The sequence below is a fragment of the Typopeltis vanoorti genome, chromosome 9, assembly GCF_054136105.1.
Source record: "Typopeltis vanoorti isolate ZY-2024b chromosome 9, IOZ_Tvanoo_1.0, whole genome shotgun sequence".
NCBI lineage: Eukaryota > Metazoa > Arthropoda > Arachnida > Uropygi > Thelyphonidae > Typopeltis > Typopeltis vanoorti.
This window is the reverse complement of record NC_143557.1, coordinates 126802843-126822285: the sequence shown is the minus strand read 5'-3', so window position 1 is coordinate 126822285 and position 19443 is coordinate 126802843. Positions and strand designations below refer to the sequence as shown.

At 36.2% G+C, this 19443-nt stretch overlaps 1 protein-coding gene across 1 annotated transcript in view; it reads right to left on the bottom strand.

Annotated features, from left to right (window-relative positions):
• Window positions 1–304: 304 nt before the first annotated feature.
• Window positions 305–19443, bottom strand: part of LOC150103516 (carbonic anhydrase 7-like) — a 124401-nt gene continuing 105262 nt past the window's right edge. Inside the window, exons 6-7 of the mRNA XM_090398239.1 lie at window positions 8662–8768; window positions 305–887 (exon numbers count right to left, since the gene is read on the bottom strand). Coding sequence (XP_090254365.1) covers window positions 750–887; window positions 8662–8768 — 245 coding nt within the window. The 3' untranslated portion in view covers window positions 305–749. The remainder of the gene's footprint in view (window positions 888–8661; window positions 8769–19443) is intronic.

Genomic DNA, 19443 nt, shown 5'->3' with positions numbered 1-19443 from the left:
AATTCACAGCAGCCCTGAAGTCTCTACAAGTCTGCTACAGTGAGAGTCAATTGGATATTGTTTGAATATTTTAAGTTAATTCGTAACTCTACACTTGAAATGTTATATTATAAAATAAGAAGCCAATAATTAACCAATAATTTAACAAATTATTGGTTAATTTGTTAAATTATTAACAATATTTTTAACATTCACTTTGTAACCATTATTAACAATAATGGTTACAAAATAAATGACCTCTCCTACATCCCAATAATCTGATGCAAGTTATTTCTAGATTCTCCAAAACCCAATAAATACAAATGCTATAAAGAAAGTAAATAATCAAATAATACTTATATAAGAGAACAAATATAAACTATGAAACTCAATTAACAAGAATACATATAATTGCAGGTCAATACAAAATAATCTGAACTATATTTAAAAATAGTACTTTCTATTCATATCTTTCATTATATACTACAACAGTTATCATATTTATTATTTTATTTCTATAAAGCTCATTTCATTATCATCATAAAATACTAAAATGGCACATACTTTATAATGTTCTAGACAAAGCTCTCTGCCTATCCAGTTAGTGATATTTCTCTTTGGCAGTCTAGCATGTGATATGTTCCTGTTTATTACATCCTAAAACCTTACTAAACTTAAGTGTATAGTGTGTTTAAGATTTTGATTAGGTGGGTCATTCTGCTACATCAACTGGTAAAGGCAACTGTATTATGAACTGTATTACTCTAAACTTATTCAGAGCATCCTCGAATTTTTCGGTCATTTAGAGGTTGAGGAGGACGATAATTCTCCAATATTTTTCCTTGGAAATTTCCAGATGGACAATTATCTTCTGACTTATAAAAGTACAATGATCGGAAACTCTGCAACTGCGAAAAAAATAATAAATGGCAAGAAGTTCATTAATGAATGCATAAATTCTGAAGGGGAAAAAAATTCCCACAATATAAGTTTGTATGTAATGTTTTAAGGAAGAAATGCACATTACCACAAATCTAGTAAAACTGCAAGCAAAGGTATGATCAATTTCTTAATTTCTTATATACATAATACATCCATACATAAAGAATATGCATAAAAATTAAACTTCAGCTGGTATCTAGCTATTTCAGTTGAATAAGCTAGTGACTGAAATGCTGCATGAAGTTTTCATTAGTATGCACTTTGTCATTCCATAGAATATCACTGCCTTTCTTTGTATTCCACTCAGCTTGAATCCTTTGTGTCCTTTTACATCAGATGTACATTTAGTGGCAGTCTGGTGAGGTTTATAACCATGAGAAAGTTTTTTCGCGTGGTTACAACGTAAATTATGCTTGTCAAGAAATTATATTCCGGATTAATCCTTTATCCAAGTGTAAGCAAACAAAGTTTGCACATGAAGTATCTTTGTTACTAGGCTACTTGTGTAAAGAGGCTGTTGACTTCACAGCAATTCCCTTAGTATCCCATAATGCAAATCACACTTCATTTTGGACATGCATATTGCTTTGCATTATGAAGGGAGTCACTATCCAAATCAGTTTTGACCTTTATTGAAGTCTCGTCAGTGGGACTTCATGCAGAAGTCATATAATCCACATACAGGTAGTATATGACTTTTGATTTCTGAATAATATGACTTCTGCATCACTTCAGTCCTGTTATCTTTCTGGGTCTGGTTGACACTGATAAGACCTCAAAGGTCAAAACTGGTCTGGGTAGTGAGAACAGCAATATCCATGTCCAAAAGGAACTGTTTTGCATTATGGGATACAGAGGCAATTCACGTGAAGCCAACAGCCCTTTATATACTAGCCTAGTGAAGATACTTCATTGTGAGACTCTGTTTTGCTTACAATTGAGTCAAGGCTTCAACAATTTGAAGCCTTTACTTATACAATATAATTTACTTTATATTTACTTGACAATATAATTTGCTATTCTAGTGGAAAAGATTAGACGTTGATTATGCATTATTACTAAATAGTTTAGGGAAATAACAACGTAGACTAGGATATACATTAAAATAACTTTTTAATACAAATCCAATATTTCGGCAACGTCACATTGCCATTTTCAACAGGAACTCGTGAGCAAGACACGTGCACGCAGGCACAGCAAACAGGAAATGAGGATGAAGCAGGAAGCTATTCTTTCTCCTAAAGTCCTACTGGTGCCCCCTAGCTGGCAATGTTGGTATTCTTGGGCGATTGGGATGAGGTCTTCTGATGTAGGTTTTCCAAATTTGAGGCAGTCTCATGCAGCCAAATTTGTTGAGGTTTGGATTGTTTCTTAGGGTTGAGGGTGATTCCATGAAAAGCCTTTCGTACTTGTATTTACTATGGTGAATGATCGTGGCTTTCTTCCACCGTATTCTATGGCGGGTATCCAGAGCATGGTCTGCAAGACCAGTGGCTGTATTCCAGCCACTCATGGTCTGTAAGACCAGAGTGGCTGGAACCGGATATAGTCCTTGTGTTCTGTAATTTTGATGTTGGCTGTCTGCCTGTTTGGCTAAAGTAGGACAGCTGGACCTGGTATACACCAGGTAGGTCTAGTGGAGGGGGGTCTTTTGTGGAGTGGATAAGGGATGCCAATTTCTTATATGGTCTCTAACAAGAAGTTAAGCCATGTTTTTTTAAGATTTTTTTTAATTTTTTCCGAAGTGCCTCTGATATAGGGTATGGTGTTGTGGTTTATTGGTTTCAATATTTTTTGGATTGTTTTGGGAAGGTAGCCATTGGCTGAGAAAGTGTTGAGAATGTGGTTTAGTTCTGTGGTTAGGGCATTGTCATTTGAACATATAAGTTTAGCCATGTTGTGTAGTGTCTTAATGACACCATATTGTTGTGAGGAGAGGTGGTGGGATTGTTGGTGAATGTATCTACCTGTATGGGTGGGTTTTCTATAGACTGAGAAAACCAAGGTTCCATCAGGCTGGCGGGTGACTAGGTGTGTCTAAGAAAGGAAGGCAGTTGTTTTTTTCTTCTTCCAGGGTGAATTTGATTCTGGGGGTGTTGGTTGTTTAAGTGTGTTAGGAAGGAGAGGAGTGCATCGGAGTCATGTGGCCAAATAGCGAACACATCATCTACATATCGAAGCCAAATGGTTAGTTTTTGTGGGGCAGAGTTTAAGGCTTTCTCTTCAAAAGTCTCCATATAAAAGTTGGCCAAGGGTGGGGAGAGTGGAGAACCCATAGCTGTCCCCTCTATTTGTTTATAGAATTTTCCTTGCCAAACAAAATAGCCTGAGTTCATTGTGAACTGAAATAGGGCTGTGATATCAGGACGAAATTTAGCTTGGATTAGCTCTAAGGATTCTTTGAGTGGGACATTTGTGAATAAGGAGGAGACATCAAAGGTGACCATTACATCAGTGTGTTTGAGTGTAAGGTTTTTCTATGCTGGCTTTGAAATGGGCTGAGTTTTTTATGTATGAAGGTGTGTTGCCAGTATAGTGTGTGAGAACTTTAGCCAAATGTTTAGCTAATTTGTATGTGGGGAATCAATGCCATCCACTATAGGACGTAATGGCACATTTTCCTTATGTATTTTTGGGAGTCCATAAATACGGGGGGAGGGGGGGGGATATGGAGTTAAATGGTTTTAATTTGTTAGTGACTTCCACAGGCCAAGAAGTGACCTTCTTAAGGAGCCTGTGGAGTTTTCTAATTTGTGAGTTGGTGGGATTGTACTCGATAGAGAGGTAAGTAGCCTGATCTAACAATAGAGCTTTCAGCTTACCTGTATAATCGTTTTGGTTAAGCAATACTGTGGCGTTCCCTTTATCCGCTTTGGTGATTGTTATTTCCTTGTTTTTCTTTAATTCCAGTAGAGATTTAATTTCTTTAATGAGCATGTAATCTAAAACGCTGCCGGGATAATCGGGTAATTCCTGTGTTAAATTGAAGTACCAGTTCTCTTCGTAAAAGGCTCTTCTTTGGCCAAACAGGCAGGACAGCCAATATCAGAATTACAGAATGCAAGGACTACATCTGGTTCCACCAATACAGCCACTCTGGTCTTGCAGACCATGTTCTGGATACCCACCATAGAATACGGTAGAAGAAAGCCACGATCATTCACCGTAGTAAATACAAGTATGAAAGGCTTTTCATGAAATCAGCCTCAGCTATAAGAAACAATCCAAACCTCAACAAATTTGGCTGCATGAGACTGCCTCAAATTTGGGAAACCTACATCAGAAGACCTCAGCCCAATTGCCCAAGAATACCAACATTGTCTGCTAGGGGGCACCAGTAGGACTTTAGGAGAAAGAATAGCTTCCTACTTCGTCCTCATTTACTGTTTGCTGTGCCTGCGTGCACGTGTCTTGCTCACGAGTTCCTGTTGAAAATGGCAATGTGACGTTGCCGAAATATTGGATTTGTATTAAAAAGTTATTTTAATGTATATCCTAGTCTACGTTGTTATTTCCCTAAACAATTTAGTAATAATATAATTTGCTGGCAAGTGTAATTTCAGTTTGGCAATGTTATTTGCATTTTTGGTAAAAAGGAGACCAGATAAAAAATAAAAATGTATAAAAAATTACCTCAGAGATGCTTATCATAAATATTGATTCACTGAATGGTTTGTAAAAATCTGATGTTTCATTTTTTTTTTGTTTGCTGAAAAATTCCCAAATCTACAAATATATCACTATTTTTCTGTATATCCCCAAAGAATGTTTATTTTCTTTTAAATAAGTCCATCAGTTCAGAGGCTATAATTTGATCATCTCTTATTCTAAGCCAGTCTTAAGTGCATCAAGCTACTGTTTTGCTAATTCATACAGCCTAATGAAAAGCTGGGAAAATCATGAGTTTGTGTTTTTTTACATGTTTTTTTGCTGTTAGATTCTCAGGTAAGCTTCCTCTTCACATTTTGATATTTCTAATCAGACATGATCTTTAGAATCTCTCTCTCTTTCTCATTCTTTCAACTGCTTGACAGGGCAATTCAAATATGATCTCTATATATAAGAATTCAGCTTATGGCTGTCACACATTTACTTAGTTCAGAGACAATCTTCTTGTCAGTAGTATCCTATTCTGATATCACACTTCTAGAATAGTGTAAAGATGACATTTTTTACAACTACACATTTACTTATTGAATAAGAGAAAACAAAATATTAGCAGTCATAGCTGTTGTTTAATATGATTAATCTGATTGGTGGGATATGACAAACATAAATTGGACTTCTTGCCACCTTGTATATCTCAATCATATTCTATCCCTCCACCCCCATCTTCCAATTCACAAGGCTCTAAATGGAATTTCCTCAATCTGTTTTCATACTCAACATGCCAGAGAATGGAAACAACCATAGTCAATCATCTCCAGGACCTACTCTTCAATATCTTCAATCTTGATGAAATCCATATCACCAAAAATGCATAATCCACATATGGCCTGATCAAGGCCTTATACAAATAAACCATAACTTCTTTGCTTCCTCAAGTCAAGATCCTTCTCATCTCTGACAATCTGATGTCTAAAATTATACTGCCTTCACAATTTTAGAAATATGACCCCTTTCCTCACCATCTTCTTCAAAGAAAAAAATTCCTCTAATGTTATTATTACTATTATTAACATCTGACTTCCATGGAGTCAGAGACTCGTCGTGGGAGGTACACAAAGCTCATCTAACCACGCCTTAAACTGATTCAATGTATCTACATTCACAACACACTGAAGGCAATGCATTCAACACATGCAAAGAACCTTCTTTCACCTCTGCTCACATCCTCTTAGAGTTGCTAGGGATGTCCTCTTGTTCTGCCTTTCCCCCATTCTATGAAAAATTTCTTCCATGTCAATGTGATAATAATCCTGGACTAACTTATATGTCACAATCATATCCCGCCCCTCCTCCTATTCACAAGGCTTTGCAATTTGCATTCTTTCATGTCTTCATACTCAACCTTCCAAAGACACTGACTACCTTTGTGAATCTTCTCTGGAACCTTTCTAACATATCCTCGTCACCATAAAAACCCGGTGACCAAATCTGTGCACAATAATCCATACGAGGCCTTATACATGGAATCATAGCCTCTTTATTTCTGCATGTCAGGCTCATCTGCATCACTACCATTATCTGATGTGAGAACTTCACAACTTGTGTAATGTGGCCCCTGAATTTCAGGTCCTTGTCCACCAAGTCTATACTTTGCATTCCGTTGTCCACCAAATTTCAAAAACTTACACTTTGCGATGTTGAACTGGAAGCTCCACTTATCTGCCCATTGCTACAATCTGTTCAAGATCCCTTTAAGGCCATAACATCTGCTTGACTCTGTACTGCTTTCCCTAGTTTTGCATTATCTACAAACAGCTGCATATCACCAGTTAAATCCATCTAATATCATGATATATTTATAAGGGTGTTTCATCCTTATCGGGGTGAAATCATGAAAAACTCAAGTCTAGAGGATATGAGAAAATGCTTAATTGTGTGTGAGCAGGAGGTATATGAGGAAATATACTTATACATGCCTCTTACTCATTCAACACTAACTGCCCCCCCCCCCCCACCGTATACTCTACACTCAAGCTCTTCGCGATGTTACAATTATGAAGATGAAATGCTCAATGAATGTCCCAACTATAGCACCCACAGCATTCACTAATCCACTATTTTTATTCATTAACATCATCCTCCTATAATCATTCTTTCTAGTACTCATCACATACTGAAAAACTCTATGATTTCCTTGGCCTGATTTGCCAGTTTTTGCCTGCACTGCACTTCTGCCATTTTCACTGAATCACATTCCTGGCTTGCTCTTTGTAATCTTCATGCATCTGATTATTATCATCACTCATCTTCCAAACTGCATACTTAATCTCTTCATCCATACGTTATTTAGCCTTTTCATCATTGGAATATAATATCTCCTGACCAGTACAAAACACAGTATTTATATCCTTTTCACTTAACTCCTTATTCCATGCTATAGCTCTAAGCTTTTTCTTAAGTTCTTGTAATTATAAACAGAAGTCTTCACATGGCTGATCATATTGGAGGATGCGATTCCTGTGTGTTCTCTATTACATACTGCACAAGATGGTTGGTTGTGATTATGAGAGGAAATCAGCAGAGCAAGCAAAAGGAAATCCCAAAGAGTTTTCTCGTTATGTAACAAAGTACAAGGAGGAATGGTATGCAAGGATAACGTTAATGAATACTGATGCTAGGAAGGTGAAGAAGCATAAATAGTAATTCAGTTACTCAGGATAACTTCAGGTGTATCATCCAGGTGGAATGTTGCAGTTGCCAATGTGACACAGAATAATGCGAGAACAGAGACAGATGAACTGAAGGTGCTTTGGATCTTATGAAATATCAAGATGGAACTTCCTCTGATCAAGCTGCTTAATATAGCTCTCAGCCAGGTTGTTCTCACTCCATTGAATGGCTTGCCCAAGTGAGTGAAAAGAGAATAAAATGGTTCTGTTAAATAAAGGAAACTCTAACACGAAGGTAGGAAATTACAACTAATCAGTAGCTCAGGAGTTAAGGTACTGGTTAAGTTAAGGTACTGGAAAAGTTGGTGAAAGGCAGAATTCAAGAAAAGATGGATATAGAAGGCAACATAGATTAAGTGATGAATAAAAATAAGGAGCTACTGCTGTTTTTGATTTGTAAATTAATGACGCAGGAAATGATTTGACAGTAAATATTCAGCTGTTTGCAGATGATGTGAAGTTCGGGAGGGTTATTAGTAATAGTGCTGATGTTCTGGCTCTTCAAGAAGATTTGAATAAGCTGGTAACGGAATGAGCAAAGGAATGGGGAATGTCAGTTTAATGCAACATAATGTAAGGTTTTAAAATTTGGGATATACTCACTTGGTAGAGTTATACTGGAAGAAGCAGAGGAGGTAAGGGATCTTGAGGTCATTGTGGATAGAGATTTGATGTTCCAAGGATATATTGCAAAGGTTGTGAAGATATATCAGAGAATTGCAGCAATGTTAAGGAGAACACTGACACCGAGAGAGAGAGAGAGAGAGAGAGAGAGAGAGAGTGAGAGTGAGAGAGAGATAAAAGTGTGCTGGTTACCTTAAATGAAGCTTTGATTAGACTGTATCTGGATTTCTGTGCTCAGATATGGTAACCAGGATATGAAGGAGATGAAGTAACTTTGGAGAGTGTTCAGAGATGGATAACAAAAATGTTATCAGGACTGTACAATGTTGATCATGAAGATAGATTGAGGGCATGCAGATTCCAGACTTTGGTGGATAGAAGGTAAAAAACAAATTTTAATACAAATATACTGTTCTATACCTTCAGACAGAGTTTTATTCACTTACTACAGCAGATGTAAATATGCAGCAATTTCCAAACAAGCATCAGTTGACATCAAAAAGTGCATCCTATCCAGATACCATTCTTGTACAGACCATATATGTTTGTATAATTCCCTCCAAAAACTCTTGAAAGACAACAAATGCCATATGCTGTACATATATATCAAACAGAAAAGTTTGTAAGAGTTTTTTTTTTTTTTTAATCAGCCTATTTTAATATGATTTTTTTCCAAATTATCTCTAAGTGAAATAATACTTTAAATTACGTCTGAATAAATGTTAGTAGAAAATACAGTGAAGCCTCTTTTGTTTATGTGCATGCTGTTATATCTCACCTGTTCTTCTGAGATTTGTACTGGCTGTTGGAATACTATCCATGTTACAGTTTCATTACAAGGAGGTGTGGTCAAAGATCCATCATAGGTCCAATAAGAATGAGAGGCTTTAAAACAAAGAAAAACATGTTACATATTATATGTGTACATAATATATATAAATACTGCATAAATAATTTAAAATATATATTACAAATTGGCTTGAGCCTATGAATGTTTAAATTATGTATCCATATAGTAAGCTCCTCCCATTTCACCATTACATTGCGTGCTCATGAGAAAAAAATGACATTAATGTTATAATAATAAAAAAGTGGTGAATATGGAGCATTTCTAAGCATTTATTTGATTATTCACATAAACAGAATGGCTGTATTATAATTCAAACCAGGATACAATAAATATGCAACAGTCAAGATTACTATATACTACATAGAAAATAATTTTCAAGATTGTGAGATCTGAAAAATTATAACAAACACAAAAGTTTTTATAAACATTCTGATGGGTAGAGAGAGTGAAAGTGTGCTAAGGAGCTGATTCTCTTCTCTTCTCTGCAAAGGTAGAGAAGAGAACCAGCTTTGTGAAAATAATCTACCATTAGTAGAACGCTCTATTTACCATAGCACATGTGAATAGAAAAATAACTTCACAGAAGAAACTGGTGTAGTTAACACACAGGCAGAGAAGGAAATTGAATTTACACAGCTGCTGTGAGGTAATTACCTGAGGCAACATGTAATGGAGGAGGGGACACGAGTTTCAAGATTTCTGGATCTGATCAATGCACACAGATCTAGACTACCGGATTCTATGGGAATGAAGTTGTGGAGAGGATTCAGAGGTGAGGGACAAAGATTGTGGCAGGTCTATGAAATGCTCCCTATGAAAATAGATTGATGGTCTGTGGACTTCAAAAATGAGCTGTTAGGCAAAAAAGAGGAGACATAATAGAAGGATTTAAATTATTGAAGGGATTTTATAGGATTAACAACGAAGACTTTTTTTCAGTATATGGAAAGACAGAAGAGAACTAAAGGTCACCAGTGAAAGTTGTGTAAGAGTTTCCAGAAAGGTTGTGTTTCATCAGTGAATGAGTTCAAGGAAAGGTATGGTAGATATTGTGTGAATAATGGATTTCCCATGATGAGTCTTCTAACCTGTATTATAACAATAATAAAAATAATAACAACATTACACTATAGACACTGTTAAAAGTAGCTTTAATGTTTCTTATGTAAGTGTACAGTATCATCTACTTTATTAGTGTAATAATATATCATGTTATTAACCATATTTTTGTAGTGCATCTATCAATGATTCAATTGAATGCTGAATTTGAACTTGGAGCTTTTCAAAAGAGTGACACACAAGTATGAAATCAACTGTCAATAAAACATAAGTGCTAAGGTGTGAACAAGCACCATCTTGTTCATAATCAAGTTCTTGTTCATCTTGTTCATATTCAGTTAAAGATGTAACTATTCTGCCTCCAGTTGGTGACAGTGATCATGCAGTACTCACTTGAGAACTGACTAAGTTTATGAATGTTCCATTCAGAAAAGGTTACATGCTAAACTGCAAAGCAGCAAATTATGACCAACAAAGAAGTATGCCGAGTTTTGGGATGGTATCGGTTGATGGATGGGAAGAATATCGACAATGCATGGGAGGCATTTAAAAAATACTTAAATGATGCAATATCTGAACGTGTCCTGAAAGTTTGAAGAATAAACAGGGTGGGAGTCAATGGATGTGTAATCTTATTAAGCAAGAGGAAGAAAAGGATGATGTGAAAGGAATGCCATGTGAAAAAGGATGATGTCCTATGAAAATTATAAGCAGCAGGCATATAAGAACAGTCACTACTGTTGTACAGAAAGCAAAGTCTGAGTATGAAAAGAAACTGGCTCTATGTGCTAAAGACAACCTGCAAATTCTATCAATATGCTGCACGTAAAAGAAAGAATGAATATGAAAGAATAACTCTTCTAAATGCAGATGGCATGAGGGTAACAGATGTAGAAGAGGTTGTTCAACTAATGAGTGCCCATTTGGTTAAAAGCTATCAGCAATAGGAACCAACCAATGAGATATCAGCACGTGTGCTAAAAGACTGTTCAGCTGAACTGGCTATTCCTCTGACTAGGCTATATAATTTGCCCGTCAGAACAGGAAAGATTCTGTAGGAATGGAAAGAATGTATGGTAATTCTGTTGCACAAGGGTGGTGCAAACACTGATGTATCTAACTACTGACAAATTGGTATCTCAGGGGTGGTAGTGAAGATTTTGGAATAATTGGTTAAGGCTCACATTCAGAGATGGTTTGACAGTGAATCTCTACTTTGCAATGAACAACATGGGCTTACTAAGGGAAGGTCATGTTTTAGCAACTTGCTTACATTCTATAATAATGTTATCATTGAACTAGATAAGGGGAATCAATACAACAAGATACTTTTGGATTTTGCTAAGGCTTTTGACAGAATACATGGTGGACTGTCATAAATTGGAAAATATGGGTTTGGATTATAGAATATTAGCATGGATAAGAGGACGGCTGACTGACAGATATCAAAAAGTGGTGAAGGGGGATGTGAGTCTGTAAGATTTAAGGTAACCAGTGGTGTACCACAAGGATCAGTGTTTGGTTCACTGTTATTCAATCTGTACATTAATCATACTGGGAAGATGAAGCAGCAAGTGACATACAGCTATTTGCTGATAATGCAAAGATAAGTATGGTAATCAGGAATACTGCTGATATGCACTACTTGCAGAATGATTTGAATAGGCTGAAATTGTGGGGCATGAGAAAATAGATGTCAGTTCAATGTCAGTAAACGTAAAGGCATGCACTTTGTGATGATTAGATATCCAATGTTGTCTTCTTGAATGGCAGCAATTTCAAGCACAGTGATATGGGCAAATATCAGAATGAGGAATTGGACAATGAGATTTATATGTGCCTATGGTGCCACAGAAGGTTCTGCTAAGATAGAAATGGAGAAATTTTTAGAGGCTTTAGAGAAAGCAACCGACACAATGAAAAATGAAAAGTTGCTCCTTGTTGGGGACCTAAATAGCAGAGTAGGAAATGATTGTCATGTATACAAAAATATTTTGAGAAATATTTGGAGAAAAGAGCAAAGCTAATAATAATGGCAAATACTTGTTGGATTTCTGCTCAGGACATGGACTGATTATTACTAACACCATGTTTCATTTTAGAAATTATGGACTTTACAACCATAATTTCTAAAATTACTCTTTATATAAATAAATATTATAAATAAATAACTCTTGTTATAAATAACTCTTTTAATATCCCGACATTTCAATCTTCATATTAAGATCATAATCTGGAGCATATACAAATATACAGGACAAGCTAAGTTACATTACATACAGTAAGGTAGAGAAACAAAGTTTCTCTACCTTATGTAATGTATGTAATGTAACTTAGCTTGTCCTGTATATATGTATATGCTCCAGATTATGATCTTAATATGAAGATTGAAATGTCGGGATATTAAAAGAGTTATTTATAACATGGTTGTAAAGTCCATAATTTCTAAAAGCAAGAACATCATGTTTCAACATAAAACTGTGCACAAATTCACATGGAGAGAAGATGCAAGGAATAAGAAAGTCTCATTGATTATGTTATTGTTGATAGTGATATTTTCTCCCTGGTGCAGGACACCAGAGTATACAGAGGATTTGAAATTGGAAGTGATCACCATTTAGTCTTGAGCAGCATAAAATTGAATTTCATATTGAAAATTCAATCTCATGTAAGAAGAACATGCAAGAAAGTTTTAAAGCGAATAAAAGTTGAGCAGCTCTCAGATGTAAACTGTAGACTGAAATATACAACCATTATTCAAGAAAAAATGAAAGAGTTTGAGAACAGGAACCAAACCGTGCAGATTCAGTGGCAAGCCTTGAAGAAAACCCTGATTGATTCAGCCAGAGAGGCAAGTGGTGAGGTTGTTTGCAAGGATAGAAAAATCAGAACTCCATGGTGGACACAGGAAGTTAAAGAGGCAGTGAAGAAAGAGAAGAAAGCATGTCAAAAGTTCCTGGCAAATAAGTCAGCTTGTGCTCTTAGAGAATACAGAGACAAATGTAAGAAAGCTAAACACTGTGTAAAACTAGCTAAACAAAAGTCATGGCAAGACTTTGACAAGAACATAGAAAATAAATATCAAGAAGGTGGTAAAATATTCTGGAGGTTGTTGAAGAAGCTTAGAAATGGAGGAAAGAGTGCTGTAAAAGGAGTTAGAGATGATAAAGGTTACATGAAAACAGGAGAAAAAGATATCCTTGAAGTATGGAGTAATTACTTCGAAAAATTGCTAAATGAAACAAGCAATGATAGCACAGTGGTAAAAAACACTCATCAGGAATACATATCCATACTTGAAGTAGAAAAAGCCATCAAAGGCTTGAAATGTGGAAAGGCAGCAGGAGTAGATGATATTCGACCAGAAATGCTGAAATATGGTAGTATAAAAGTCTTACAGTGGCTGCACTGCATAGTTCAGAGGGCCTGGATACAGAGATGAATTCCAGATGATTGGAGTAGAGTTCCTCATAGTACCCATATATAAAAAGGGAAATAAAAATGAATGTGAGAATTACAGAGGTATTTCTCTACTGAGTGTTCCTGGTAAGATGCCAGTAAAACTCATTACTTGAGAAACGGTTGAGAAGGATTGTGGAAGAGAAGCTTGGTGAAGAACAAGCAGGATTCAGGCCAAATAGAGGCTGTCTAGATTTTCACTTTACGACAAATATTTGAGAAATCATGAGAATATAACAGCGATCTGTGTTTAAGTTTTGTAGATCTGGTAAAAGCATATGACAAGATGCCAAGAGAGAAGCTATTCAAAATGCTACAGTTGTATGGTGTCAGTGGAGCATTATATCAAACAATACTTAGTCTTTGGGAGTTTTTGCCCACTTGGTAATATAAATAATAAATTTAGTTTAATCCTTTATCCAAGTGTAAGCAAACAAAGTTTGCGCCTGAAGTATCTTCAGGACTGAGACAACTTGTGGGAAAGGTGGACTAAGCTCTCATCACTTGTCTTAGTATCTCCCATAACGCAAAGCACATCTCCTTGCAGATATGTATAATGCTATGCATTAAGGGAAGGGCCACTGCCCAGACTGGTTTTGACCCCACGACCCGTCAGTCCTGAAGATACTTCAAGAGCAAACTTTGTTTGCTTACACTTAGCTAAAGAATTAAACTAAATTTATAATACTTAGTCTTTGTTTGAGTTGTAAATACAGGCCAAACTCCAAAAATTCAGTGTTGTTCCCCTCAGTAGCAGGCTCACCCTGCCACTGAGAATAACTCTCAGCATTGGCTCTATCCTGTGGCAGGCTCACCCCACCACCAAAGAGACCTGCTGATTTGCTCATATGTGATCTGAGGGATAACAACAATAGCCATGCCTCAGTTAACTTCATGGGCTACAGCATTGCCATTCATTACCCCCCCCCAGGACCTGGGTGACAGCAACAGCTAAGCCTCAATTAAAACTTCATGGGCTACAGCATTGCCATTCATCAGCCAAGCTTCCAACTGGTTTTGACCTTTATTGGGGTCTCATCAGTGGGAGCCAGACCTAGAGGTGGTGATACTAAGGTGGAAGTAATGGAGAAGTCATATTTCCCTATACGAGTTGCCAAAAGGTGTACCACCTTATTATTAATTTACTCTGAATTAGAGAAAGATCGTGGAAATTTTTTTCCACTTGGTGTTAGACTATAATAAATTTAGTTTAATCCTTTATGCAAGTGTAAGCAAACAAAGTTTGTTCCTTAAGTATCTTCAGGACTGCGGCAACTCATGATAAAGGTAAAGATAGTAAGACAAGTGATGAGAGCTTAGTCGACCTTTACCACGAGTTGCCTCAGTCTTGAAGATACTTCAGGCGCAAACTCTGCTTGCTTACACTTGGATAAAGGATTAAACTAAATTTATAATACTTAGTCTTCATTTGAGTTGTAAGTCATCAGCTAGAATTAAAGTACAGGAAGATGGTTTACAAGGATGTACACTATCCCCTCTGTTATTCATTATCTATATGGATCACATTATAAAGGAAAATGGTATTAAATCTGATATCAAAATTGGAGATAATAATGTCAGCTCTTTGCTTTATGCAGATTATGTTATACTTCTAAATAAATCTGCTACAAGTCTGCAAGATTCCCTAACTAAATTGAATAAGTGTTGTAATAGATATGGTATGAGGGTCAGCAATAACAAGGCAAATACAATGAAAATATCAACTGCATTGTGAATGGAGAACCCATAGAACAAGTAAAACATTTCAACTATTTAGGCACAATTTTTAGTGAAGATGGTAAATTAAATATGGAAATAGACAACAGGATCAACAAAGCTGGTATGGTAGGATGTCAACAATAAATTTATATGGAATAAGAGTGAAATTAGTGAAAACACTAAATTAGATGTATACAAGACAGTGTTCAACATATGGATCTGAGAGCTGGTTTAGAAGTAAAACACTTGACCAAAGACTAGAGACTGCAGATATGAAAGTTCTGAGAAAGATTAGGGGCATGAACAGATGGCATCAATGGCAGTATCATATTAAAAAGGAGGATATTAGGAAAGAACTTGACATTGTTAGCATCCAGGAATGTGTCAGCAGAGCTAATCTCAGGTGGTATGGTCACTTAAACAGAAGGGAGAGGAAAGAATAACAAAACAGGTGTTCTCTGCCAGGTTGGCAGGAAAAAGACCCAGAGGAAGACCAAGATATAACTGAACTGATATGATAAAAAGTGCCTTAGAAGACAGAAATATAAGATCTGACAATATTGAAGCTTTGACAGGTAATAGATTGATTTGGAGGAAAATTGTAGATAGCTCTCCAGCCAAAAGGCTGCGGGTTCGAATCCTGTCGTCGGCATGGATGTTTGTGATTGTCTTTGAAAATACTAGTGATGGTGGTGGGCGGTAGATGGTGTTGGTGTAGTTGTGGTTTGTTGTAGTAGGAAGATTGACAGAGTTATAGAGGAGGTGCCCTCCCTTGATGAGGCTTTGGACTCCCTGGAGGTGTTGAATAATAGTAATAATATCCTGTACACCCACTTGAGGATAAATGTCAGGAATTTGATGATGTTGTATTATATTGATGGGATTATGCTAGAAGAAATTGATCAGGCTAGGAATCTTGGAGTGTTAGTAGATAGAAAGTTGAAGTTTGGGGTCCACGTAGCAAAGATTGCAAATACAACTGAACAGATAATCGCAATGTTGAAATGAATTTAACATGTAAAGATAAGGATGTCACTTTGCCTCTTTACATGTTGAAAGTTTATTTTTCACTTGGTTAGAGTATAATAAAATTAGTTTAATCCTTTATCCAAGTGTGAGCAAACAAAGTTTGCGCCTGAAAGTATCTTCAGGACTGGGGTAGAGTGGTACAACACCAGGACAACTGGTTGCAAAGGTGGAGCAAGATACCAACACTCCTATCTCAGCATCTACTATAATGCAAAACACATCTCCTTGCGGATATGTCTAATGTTATGCATTAAGGGAAGGGCCACTACCCAGACAAGTTTTGACCTTTATTGAGGTCTCTTCAGTGAGAGCCAGGCCCAATTGAAGATACCAGGCCAGAAGCATTAGCAGGTCATCTCTACCTATAGGAGTTGCCAAATGGTGTGCCACCCTTTTTTAATAAATTATTCTGGATTTAGAGAAAGATGTTGAAAGCTTATTTTTCACTCTAACCAAGTGAAAAATAAACTTTCAACTTTCTCTAAATCCAGAGTAATTTATTAAAAAAGGGTGGCACACCATTTGGCAACTCCTATAGGTAGAGATGACCTGCTAATGCTTCTGCCTGGCTCCTACTGAAGAGACCTCAATAAAGGTCGAAACTAGTCTGGGTAGTGGCCCTTCCCTTAATGAATAACATTAGACATATCCGCAAGGAGATGTGTTTTGCATTATAGGAGATACGGAGATAGGAGTGTTGGTGGCTTGCTCCACCTTTGCAATGAGTTGCCCTGGTGTTGTACCACCTTACCCCAGTCCTGAAGACACTTTCAGGCACAAACTTTGTTTGCTCACACTTGGATAAAGGATTAAACTAATTTTATTGCCTCTTTACAAGGCCCTGATAAGACTTCACTTGAGCTACTATGTGTAGGTCTGGTCTCCTGGTTTCCATTGTGCTTCTGATACAGAGGAGAAAGTGCAAAGGAGAATGTTAAAATTTTATCAGGATTATAGAATACTGAATATTTGTAGACTCTAGACACTAGCAAACAGGAGAGAGAAGGGTGATATGATTGAGATGTACAAACTTCTGAAAGGGTCATAGACTTCAGTTGATGGAATTTTTGTGGGCTATCTTTAGCATGTGAGCCAGTTTCTTTTCATGCTCAGACTTTGCTTTCCATACAACCGTTGTGACTATTCTAGTCTGCTGATTATAATTTTCATAAGACATCATCCCTAAGTACACAATATTCCTTCCACATCATCCCTTTATTACAAATCTCTTTGCTTAATAAGATTACACATTCATTTAATTCAGACAACTATGCTAACTTCTTTGATTATCTACAGCCTCATTACTCAAAGAGTGAAATCTTCCCTGGAGGCTTCACCATTCATAATTCAAACTGGATCCCATACTCCAACTTCATAGATCACTGAACTGCTGCAATGATCTAACACAAATCATTCACCTACCTACCGGATAATCTTTTTCATTCTACCACCCTTAGACATTTTTTTAATCATCTCTCCCTCCAAACACTATTGATATAAACTCTCCTCTGGCAACTCTGTCCATAACCTTACCTGTTTTTTTTCCCCTACAGATCAACTTACACCAAATTAATCTCAGCATCATACACTATGACATTACAATATTGTTACCTGGGATAACCTTTGGGGTTTTCTATACCTCTTTCAATGATATCATTTCTTGAAAGAGTTGTTTCAGGAGGGAGTCCAGTTAATCTGTTGTACATTTGATGTAAGGACATGTTTTGCATTATGGGATACTAAGGTAATGGATGTAAAATCATTAGCCGCTATATCTTCACATGGGATTTTTTTTTTTAAACACAGAACAATATATAAACCTATAAATAAAGTATCTATTTTTCTGAGACAAATTTAAGATTGCCAGGATCCTCTCTCTCTCTCTCTCTCTCTCTCTCTCTCTCTCTCTCTCTCTCTCTCCTTCCTTCCTGGGAGGCTACAGCATCCATGACAATGTGGAACTTAGTATTTCTGACAGAGTATCTTGGGCAGAAAAAAAATAAAAATAAAAAATACATCCAGAGCAGACAACTAAAAACTATTCTTACAACATTGTAAGAATCTACTTCATCTTGGAGAAAGACCACTTCATCAGATGGAAGAAAGACAGGCTATTTCACAAATCCCAGTTTAAATTGGAGAGATTGTTCTCTGTACTAGTGCAAGTTCTATAGAACCTGGGCAAACGTAACAGGAACTGACAGTATGATCTTGCATAGATTTTGGCACAACATCCTATCTACCTGTCATCATTAATAAGAGAAATCACCACAAAGACCACTGCTCTATATGCATGTGACTTTGTTATCCAAGTCATTTTGTTTGGTATCTTCGCTGAGTGTGTAAAGCACCTCTGATAATGCTATTTTGAGCAAATGAAACATTGGTTTATAAATAATTAATTTTACTCTGTAATTTATTTGCATTCCAGTGACTGCATAGTTTTTTGCTCTAGAAACTTTGCTATGAAACATTAACAGATTCCTTTCTTCTTTGTACCCACATACCTACACAAAACACTGTCATGTTATAGGCGATATATATATATATAAAATAGGGGGGGGGGGATGATATAAAAACTTAAAAATCATAAGTTTCTTCTAGATCTAAGCACTTTCAGTGTTTTTATTTGTGCATCCACAAAATTCCCAATATACATATATATATATATATTTTTTTTTAATCTGTTTTAAACTTCACTGTACAGAATCTCTTCATTGCCATTACTTCTATAAGCATATTTGTTTGCTAAAGAGTGCATGCACCATTTCTGTTCTAAGTGATATGAAAAAAAAAAAAAATAATAATAATAATAATAACCATAATGGCACTGTACACACATACAGTATGTACAGTGTATGAGGTAGCACACATTTGAGGAACATTACAGACAGCAAATATTATTCTACACTATAAACTGAATCCATGGAAAAGATTGACATCAACTGTGTTTATATTGGTCGAAGTAATTTATTTGATATTAAGTAAAAAATACCGAGAAGTTTCGCCATCTTAGCTGTTTGGCTTCTTCAGGGTGAATAAAATAGATGCAAAACAATTTAAACACTAAAACTGTTCGTGAAGGAATGAACTGAATACAATTGTATTTTTACAAATACAGAAGAACGCGTACATCACACGCATGGAACATGTATGATGTCAATTGTTGTTATGTAGGAACGTTCTGTAATTAGCAATAAGATTTAACTGTATCGTGTTTAAAGATTTATCAGCCAGAATTAATCTGTGGTTTCTGCCGAGGTTGTGTTTAAAACGAATTACTGTTATGGTGGCTTCTTTTATGATTTGGGAGTGGAAATCTTCCTCTAAATACTGAGAAGTTTCGCCATCTTAGCTGTTTGGCTTCTTCAGGGTGAATAAAATAGATACAAAACAACTTAAACATTAAAATTGTTCATGAAGGAATTCATGAACAGTTTTAGT